The following is a 9,762-nucleotide window of genomic DNA, read 5'->3' as shown; positions in this document are numbered from 1 at the left end:
ACTCACAAAAAGTGATTCAACGGTGGCCGAACCACCCAAACACTCCAAGCATCTGATCTGGGCCTCAAGTGATGGTTTGGTCACTCACACAGGGTGGTTCGCCCACTCACATGCAACTGAAACAGGGTGGCTAAACCATCCACAACCGCTCAAAAAAACTACATATTTTAAGTAGTTAGGCTACCATTATTTACTATCACAATCACTCATTCAAAATTAAAATTACTCTTTTTTTCTTCAAAGTCTTATTGTCATAATTTGGACCATTCATTTCAAATGAACGGTCGAAGAAGAAATACTGCCCCCTAAATATTGCATGGAATCTCCATTTGTAGACAAGTTATGTCTTTAAATTTTTTTTTTTTTTTTAAAAGAAGGGATGTCAACATTTTTTTTTTCCTGCTCTGTCAGTTTCAACAAATCTCTATAGAAAATCCTTAATGCAATAAATTCTCACTCATTAAAACCAAATTCTAAACGACAAAAAAAAGAAAAAAAGAAAAAAAAAGAACCGGGGACGGCAGCACACTTCTATGCTCAATTGGCTGATATTTTCTCTTTCTTTCTTTCTTTTTTTTTTTTTTAACTCTTAAATACATTGTTGAATAGGGAAATACTTAATTGAATAGTTATGGTCCGTTTAGGTTTGCGATTTTAAAAAATACGATTTTAAAATAGTTATTTTAAAATGTGCGATTTAAAAAAGTGATTTTAAAAACGCAATTAAGCGTTTGACAAAATCACAGTTTGGCCTTTAAAATCGTAGTTTAACCTTTTAAAATACTGCGTTTTCAAAAAAGCACCTCATTGCCTGCAATTTGAATAAACATTTTTCTGCGTTTTCAAATCTCAATTTTTTTAAAATGCAATTTTCAAATGGTTCATTTTTTGTGATTTGGTTTAAAATCGCACTTTTTCTCTACGAAATCGCAATCCCAAACGCACCCTAATATAATATATTAAACTACAATAAGTTGATACAAATAGTCAGAACTCAAAATTCAACCCACATTATTTATAAAAAATAAATAAAAAAAAAACTCACATTATCATGCCAACCCACTAACATGTAATTTTAGGAATTCTTTCTCTCAATTATATTTTCCTATTTTAGAATAGAAAGACATTCATCGGACTCAGTATCTTTATCCTTTGTTTAATTACATATTTAAAAAAACAAAAAAGAAAAGAAGAAGACCATAATTGCAAAGTTCTAGAACATTTGATTGGATGACAGAGTAGATAGTTCTCCGCAAGATCACCGTCATTCTACGAACAGAATTGAATAAGACCAATCAATCAACCGATATCGTCGATATCGATAAGGTGCACACCTACGCATGTGATCCATCATGTGACTTACGAAATATGCGCCAAACTCCCAGTTGGCATCAACCCAACAAATTGACAAACGGGGGTTTAACTAATAGTGGCCCCCAATTACGGCTCCAAATTCACAAACTTTTTAACACATTAGCCGCTTACCCGTCCACTTGGAGCATTGAGCATTCTCTCGATGGCTTAATTATATTTATTTTTCGGTTAAAATAACTAATTAATTTGTTAAAAAAGTTAATTTATTTTGCAAATTAAATATAAAATGCATTTTTTTTCACTCTCCCTCTCCCTCTCCCACAACCCCCTCCTCCTCTCTCTCTCTCTCTCTCCAAAACCTATTTACGCTATAGTAAGATTTTAATATATTTTCAACTTTAAAAAATTGTATTTTAGAGTGTGTCAGGTTACACTCATGCTAACCATCTTAGATGAGGAACTAGATCCTCTCCAGTTAAGTTTAACGGAAGAGGATCCTGTTGCGTCAAACGAGAACAAATATTTTATTTTTTTTTACTTTATAGCAAATAACTATGAAAAAAATGACAATTTAAAAAATGTTATTGTTGAAAAAATAGGATGCCTAGAATTGAAATAAGAAAAGATTTAAAAAAATAATAATATAGAAATATAATAAATAATTCCATGTATGATAGTACCTTTTGAAATATACTGGCTAAAATAAATAAATAAATAAAGGACTTATTTGGTAAGCGAGTGTGAGTTTGAGGTAATAATAAGAAGTAATAGATGTGATATAAACTTATAAAGTAAAAAGAATTTGTAAAGAAAATTGAAAATGTTTTATATTGTAGTGAATTTTTGTATTTAAATTGTAATAAAAAATTATTGATGTGATATAAAATTAAAATGTTTTAAAATTGATTGTTTTTTAAAAAAGTGAAGAGAGGAAGGGAGAATTTTCTCTTCCTGGCCAAACAAGCCCAAAGTGAATTTTAATTAACCATTTAGTCTTTCTCGCAAACAGTAATATGTGCCATTTTAGCCCTTTTTAAGAAATCTAGACAATAAAATATGAGAAATACTTGACATTCTAACATTTTTTTTTTTCAGAATAATAAATTTAATGAGATTTTAACCCATCATATTAAAATCAAACATTTTAAAAAAATATTAGAATGTCTAATATTTCTCGTGAAATATTAAGTACAGTCGACAGCCACTGTTGTACGTGTCCAGCACCAACTGTCTGCATGTTTGGAGGCCCCACACCAAGTTAGTGGGCCCCTCTCATCACCACCAAGCACGGATCCCGTGATTGGTGGTGCAGAGAGCAGCGAGTGCGCGTGCGAGTTCACAGTCACTCTCTCTCTCTCTGAAGTAAAACCCTCCCATCTACCACACTCCCCCAGACCACCTCCACGGAGCTCGCTCAGTCCTCAACTCCTCTCCATCTTCACCATCTTGCTTGTCTCTCTAAAAAGCACACACATTGGGGCTTAAAAGCCACTCTCATTCTTTGAGAGAACAAAATGGCGCTGCTTCCCCTTCTCTTCATCGCATCACTCTCACTCTTTCTCACTCCCGCACAGTCCCAGCTCAGCCTGGACTACTACCACAACTCCTGCCCAAGATTCAACCAAATCGTGCAAGACACCATCACCAGCAAGCAGATCAACAGCCCCACCACCGCCGCCGCGTCCCTCCGCCTCTTCTTCCACGACTGCCTCGTCAACGGCTGCGATGGCTCCATTCTTATCTCCTCCACGCCCTTCAACTCCGCCGAGCGCGACGCCGACATCAACCGCTCACTCCCCGGCGACGCCTTCGACGTCGTCGTCCGAGCCAAGACCGCCCTCGAGCTCGCCTGCCCCAACACCGTCTCCTGCGCCGACATCCTCGCCGTCGCCACGCGCGACCTCGTCACCATGGTCGGCGGTCCCTACTACAATGTCCTCCTTGGACGCAAAGATGGGCTGGTCTCGAAATCTTCGTATGTGGAAGGCAAGCTTCCCAGACCCACGATGTCTCTCTCTCAGATTATCGAGCTTTTCGCGTCCAATGGGTTCTCGATCCAAGAAACCGTGGCTTTGTGCGGTGCTCACACAATTGGGTTTTCTCATTGCAAGGAGTTTAGCTCCGGGATCTATAACTTCAGCAGTTATTCTCAGTACGACACGCAGTACAATCCGAGGTTCGCTCAAGCTTTGCAGAAGGCTTGTGCCGATTATCAGAAAAACCCCACGTTGTCTGTGTTCAATGACATCATGACTCCCAACAAATTCGACAACATGTACTTCCAGAACCTGCCAAAGGGGTTGGGGCTGTTGAGGTCCGATCACGGGTTGTACAGTGATCCGAGAACGAAGCCGTTCGTGGAGACGTACGCAGCGGATCAGAACAAGTTCTTTGAGGCGTTCGGGAAGGCAATGGAGAAGCTGAGTGTGTATAAGGTCAATACAGGGAGGCATGGAGAGATTCGGCACAGATGTGATGAGTTTAACTGATAATCAGTCGGAATTTTTTGTGTGTTATGTTTTCTAATTGTTGTTGTTGTGATCATAAGGCGGCGGTGACGGTGGTGAGGATGAATCGTTTTTGAATTCTTTTGGGTTGTGAGGAACTGGTAATATGTATACATGATTTGTATCAAACTATCAATGTCATAATTTTAAGGCCTAAATATACTATATTTGATTTATTTTCTTTTCTGGGTTTCAATCGATCTTTTACTGTTCTTTAGAATTAGAATTGCTCATTGTATAAAGTGGTCATGGCAAAAAAAAGCTCTCTCTTTCTCTCAATTTGTTTTGTATCGGTGGGAAAAGTAACTAAGAAGTTGCAGTTCTTTTTGTTCTTAATTACTTGTTTATCTTAGTTAATAATATATTTTATTATGGGAGACTGTGTTTGTGGAAACATCAAACACGACTACACTTCTCAATGATGAAGCATAGAACAGGGGAAGATGCTTTTTGGTTTTTGAATCGAGTTGTCCGGATTATCATTCACAGTAAACAAAAGAGAAAAAGATCCAACCTTTGGGCCCCTAAAAAGACTCCAAGCACATTTGCGTAGTCTTAAGGGACGTCTGAATCAATGTCATGTTCCTTGCCCGTATTATTTTACTTCCAGCTTGTCTTGAATTTGACTGCTCCAAACAGAACAATCATGTCTGTTTTATCCATCCATTGTGTCACAAGTCAATGGTATATTTCCCACAACATCGATCGGACCGTGTGGGTGTTTAATTACCAGGCTGGCCACAACCATTGCTTGTCAAATTACGAATTTCATTTCTAGCTGTCACGGGGAAATTTCTCACACAAATTCTCTACTACTAGGGCATAAGTTCAAGTGATAAGACCCATGGGTTGGAGGTATGCTTTTCTCTAGCTGGGATTGAAGTTGAAACTAAGCTCAGACTCAGGAAGAATTATGATACTATGGAGTGGATTTGATATGTTTTTCAATCTTTTTAGCCCGATTGAGGCAACACATTGAAAACTAAGACAAAATCTTTTCTATTTTTTATTGGGCCATTCCTGGTTATAAGAGTATTCACATCTGTTTCTTTTTTATTTTTTTTAAATGTAAAGAATAAAACTATTTTTTGCTATATTAATTAATTTTTATTTTTATTCTTTACAAATATAAGTTCCTACCTACCCCATCTATCTTACAAAATTCAAACAAAATTCTCAATAAAAGGTAAAGAGATGAGAGAGGAAAGATAAATATTTTATATTAAAATAATGGAGAGGGAAGCTCTTTTGATTCCTTTTACACATTGGTAGAACGGATTAGTATTCTTTACAATTATTTGTCCGAATTTGAGAGAATTCGAGCACGTGATCATGAGAGACTACTCATGGGATCCACCTTACCAAATAAAAATTGAGTTGCCCAACCACTTATCACTTGCCCCGAATTTTCTTAAATTCAAATATATAATTGTAAAGAATCCTGTTCCTAATAGAACTGTAATATTCATAATGTTTTGAGAACTGATAGGGTATACGATGTATATGATTTTTTTAATATTTTTCTTATATGTAGGGAAATGAAGGGACTATATATAAGAAGGAAAGCTGTAGAGAATGCTCTAAACAAACCAGTGAATCTGGTGACGCATGCAATTGTTCATCACAGTCATTGCCTGAAAAGTTGAAGCCCAAAGCATTATCCGTAATCATGGGGCAATGCCACCAATTGGGCTTTCCCATGACAGAACCAGTCGGTTTATGGGAAAAAGGGAAGAGAATCCCATGGGCCATGACCCCCCTCCCCCCCGCCCCCCCCTACCGCAAACAAATCGAGTGGCCAATCTTCACTGCAATATTAGCATCTGAAAGAAGGTTTTAGGCCTCAAAAGAAATTCAAAAAATGAGATTATTAATCAAAGCAATTTGAAATTCGGTGCCTCCTTAAGCAGCATCAGAATCCTTTCGAGTTGATTTTTGACTGGAGAGGAGCCGGTCCTCTATATATAAAGGTATATTCATAATTTTACATAGTTCTTCTCAACTAGAAAGGATCTTAATCCCCTTAAGCAGAAGTTAAATTGCTAATATAAACGGGAGAGGGAGGCCAAGAGAGGGCCCTACTCGAATAGGAGGCCCATCTAAACAGAAGGCTTGCTTGAAAAATGGACCAGATAACAACAGAAGTTCTTAATTATAGGAGATTTCAATAGAAATTATATCTTTATCCAACAACTATTTTACAGTGCCAACTAACTTTTTGTTCAATCATCATTCTACAATGTAACAATCTTAATCAACTCTTGGATCAATTATAATTTTTTTAAAATTAAAAATTAAAAAATTAAAATTGTTACATCAGCTTTGGAAAATAGTTGTGGAATAAAAACATGATATTAGAGATATGATACGTTTACAACTTTTGAACAATTTTTGTATAACTCCAACAACTTTTTTTAAAAAATCAATAATTAAATTTATAAGACCCATACGTAGGAAAACAGATCCAATAGCTAATTTAAAAAAGTTGTATAAGAGTTATACTCAGAGGCGCAAAGCTATCTTCGCCTTTAATTATATAAAAATTATAAACTAATCATATCTTCTCAATGATATATAACATTCATGGTAATGGTATTGACATGATTGAGACACTTTGTCGAGAAAATGTGAAACAATAAAAAGTGACGATAAATAAAGTGAGACCAAACCCATCTCAAAATGAAGACCAATGAAGAATAAAGTGATTGCATTAAAGAAAACTTTGGTAAAAGATTCGTGTTACTCCAAAATCACTTGGGTCTAAAAGCCCTTAATTTACACCTCCACCATCCATGACTTAGGTGAAAAAAGGTCACCAAAGAGCAAAAGGCACAAAAACCACCCATATAAACACCAGTAATTACAAACCTGAAAACCATTAACCACCTCCTCCCCAAAAACCAACGAACACCCAAAAGAATCAAAACATCAAACTATGTACTTCAAAACTCGGACGAGTTACGCTTGACTCACCCAACCCACCACGAGTCAACAGACTCAACACAGAGTCTGGCTCCCCAACTCAAGCAATTCCACCCAATCCACCTCCTCCTCTTCCTCCTTCCTTTTGATCATCTCCAAAACCCTCTTTGCCTTCTCCCATGCCCGTTTGCTCCCGGCTTTCTCAACCTTCATCAATGCCTCTTCCGCCCCCACCACCTTCGCCAACCCCTTGAACCTCAACCCGCCATGACTCAGCCCGTATAACGCATCAACACAACTCGCCCAAGCGGATTCGGACTTCAACTCAGCCCCATCCAACAACCCAACCAAACAGCCCACCCCACCCGCATCCAACATTGCGGCCCGCCCATCCATGCACCAAGCTAGGTTACACAAAATGAGTAGTACCCGACCGGTCATGTGACCCGACCTCAACATACCCAATAAAATGGGAATGGATCCGAGTTTCACCAATTTAGACCTATTGCTTTGAACGAGCGAAAGGTGGTAAAGAGCAAGCGCCGAGTCATGCCGAGTCCGCTCGCTATCGGACCGGAGCATGTGAATCAACGGTTGTAAAGCGCCCAAGACACCAATCGCGGTCTTGTTGTTATCATCAAGGGCTAAGCTGAAGAGTGCACCGGAAGCGTGTTCCTGCGCCTCAGGGAATCCCCCCTTCAGAACATCAATTAGCGGAGGAACGATTCCTGACCGTACGATCCTAACCTTATTGGCCTTCTCCAAAGAGAGATTCACCAACGCTGCGACCGAGTTCACTTGGATGCTCGAGTACCTGGAGATGATCAGGGATCGGAGGGCGGAGATTAACCGAGGGGTACAGAGGTTGGCCCTGGAGTCTTCTCTGGTCCGTGTGATCTGTCTCAGCAAAATCACGGCCTCTTCGATCTCAAACACTTGTTGGCTTTTGAGCTTGGCCAAAATTTCCCCTTCCTCGGTGGAATTAGGGGTTAGGGTTTCGATTTCGGATGAGGATGGAGAGGAATAGCAACTCGGCTGAGTCACGAGTTGCAGAGACCGAGTCGACGCGTTGGTCCCGAACGAGTCGTCCGAGCTCGAGTCGCAGTGACTATGATGATTGGAATTGACGCTAGGCTTTTCTCTAACCCCTTGGATCAGCTTCTTCTCCGAGATTTCGGTCTGTTGGGCTTCATTTTCGTTCTTGGTACCCGATTTTTGAGTCTCGGCCGCCATTAATGTACGGACGAGCTTCTCGGCGGTGTTGGAATCGATGGGTTTCGGGGGCTCTACAGAGGAGTTCTTGCACCAGTTGAGAATGGTGGATTTGAGGGCGAGGTTGGGGATTATGGAGGAGAAATCGGATGTGGACGAGTCGGATAAAATGGGTGTGAAGGCCAGGGCTTTGCAGGCTTTGACGCAGGCTTGTTCGAAAGTGTGACCGGAGGAGACGATGACCGGGTCGGCCATGAGAGAGCCAGAAATGGGGCAGAGGAACTCCTTTGGGGGTTGCTTTGGTTTGGGGTTTAAGGGTTTTGAAGGCGATGAAGGTAGGGACTTGTTGAAGATCTTCCATTTTCGCCTGGGAGTGGCAGCCTCTGTGGTTCTCTGTTTTTCTGTGTCTCTTTCAAATGCCCATTTGGTTTGTATGGGTTTGTGAACCACGAACTTCATCATACCCTCCTGAAATTCCATCTCTGTGTTGCCTATCCCCCCCAACAAAGAAATTTAGTTCTGCATCAGCATTACGAGTCCATGGCTTTCAGGAAAAGAGTGTGTTGAAGAAACATAGGGTGCGGAAGCTGCTGTCATGTTTAGCTTTCGACTTGGTCTCTCTAGGAGGTAAGCAGAAGCAGAGAGAGAGTGGAAGAGAGTTTGTTGGGATTGTGTGACGAAAATAATGATCTGGTGTTGCCTGGTGAATGTGGATTCCTTTGCTTTCTGAAATTGGGCCAATGAGAAAAGCGAGAGGATGCTCTTTATGGGGGTTTGATCGAGTGCTGCTTTACTATTTTGTTATTTTGTTTGTGGCCATTTGTGTTTTGTCTCTGGTACTTACGTAAGTGAATGCCACCAATCAAAGCAATCCATGTGTGTGATGTTCTGTTTTATAATTTTTTTTTTCCCTTTCTACCCAATTGTAGTTGGGAGTACTTGGGTCTTGGGAGCTTCAGTCAGTCCCAAATAATAGTTTTCTTTTTAAGTTAGGTCCGGCTGATCAATTTCTTTTGTTTCAGTTCATTAATTTTTATTTTTTTATTTTTTTTAAAAAAATCAGTTTATTAAATTGACATACAATTTTAAAGCACGTGAGAATTTTACTTGATAATTACATGCACTAAATAGATTGAATTAGAAAGAAAAAAAAATTACTCTTTTCTTTGGAAGAAATATCTCTTTGATTAATAATTTTGAATTTTTAGATTTGAGAGTGAAATTCGTCAACAGGTAAAAGGTGTTTTTGACTCCGTGACGCAACAGTGGTTGGAGTGAAGGCTGATGTGGCATTTTCTCGGCCCTTGATCTGAAAAAGAGACCTTTTTTATGGGGCATTATTGTTAGACAATACTCCATAGTGCTTTTGCCCACTAAAGAATCCAAAAGTTAAAGAAAAGGAGCTCTTAATTCTTCGCTTTTTGTCCAATTATTTTTTTTTTGTTTTTGTGAGCTAATCTCTCTGACCCCTTTGCATGGAGACTTAATACAAGTAAAGTCTAACCAGGAATACCACTAGTTTTACAATAATTGCAGACTTAATTGCTAAGTTTCTGCAGCTGATATGCACTGGAACGACTAACGAGTGTTCTAGGCTGGATAATATCTCCCTTTTTTTTTTCTCTTCTTCTTTTTTGTCCAGAACATCTCGCTTTCTTTTACCAAAGTGATTTGATTCCCTTGCGTTGCTCTACAGATGGCCCACCCATTCAAATAATAAATAAAAAATGACAAGGAATAGCAGAGACAATTATGCTTTGAGTGAGTTTTTAGAACCATGCGATTAGAAAGTCCATGACAGTGTTTT

At 39.1% G+C, this 9,762-nt stretch overlaps 2 protein-coding genes across 2 annotated transcripts; one reads left to right on the top strand and one right to left on the bottom strand.

The window, feature by feature from the left end:
* Positions 1–2,638: 2,638 nt before the first annotated feature.
* Positions 2,639–4,002, top strand: LOC133859794 (peroxidase 31-like). Its single transcript, XM_062295328.1, has one exon. The coding sequence runs from the start codon at positions 2,829–2,831 to the stop codon at positions 3,801–3,803; it is 975 nt and encodes a 324-aa protein (XP_062151312.1). The 5' UTR covers positions 2,639–2,828; the 3' UTR covers positions 3,804–4,002.
* A 2,493-nt stretch (positions 4,003–6,495) lies between these two features.
* LOC133859791 (U-box domain-containing protein 40) lies at positions 6,496–8,754 on the bottom strand. Its single transcript, XM_062295325.1, has one exon. The coding sequence runs from the start codon at positions 8,433–8,435 to the stop codon at positions 6,819–6,821; it is 1,617 nt and encodes a 538-aa protein (XP_062151309.1). The 5' UTR covers positions 8,436–8,754; the 3' UTR covers positions 6,496–6,818.
* Between the last annotated feature and the right edge of the window lie 1,008 nt (positions 8,755–9,762).

This window comes from Alnus glutinosa, chromosome 2, assembly GCF_958979055.1.
Source record: "Alnus glutinosa chromosome 2, dhAlnGlut1.1, whole genome shotgun sequence".
Lineage (NCBI taxonomy): Eukaryota > Viridiplantae > Streptophyta > Magnoliopsida > Fagales > Betulaceae > Alnus > Alnus glutinosa.
The sequence above is the reverse complement of the archived record's forward strand: the minus strand, read 5'-3'. Positions and strand labels throughout refer to the sequence as shown.

Coding starts and splice junctions, on each gene's coding strand:
- LOC133859794 (XM_062295328.1), top strand. CDS start 2,829: ATGGCGCTGCTTCCCCTTCTCTTCATCGCATCACTCTCACTCTTTCTC.
- LOC133859791 (XM_062295325.1), bottom strand. CDS start 8,435: ATGGAATTTCAGGAGGGTATGATGAAGTTCGTGGTTCACAAACCCATA.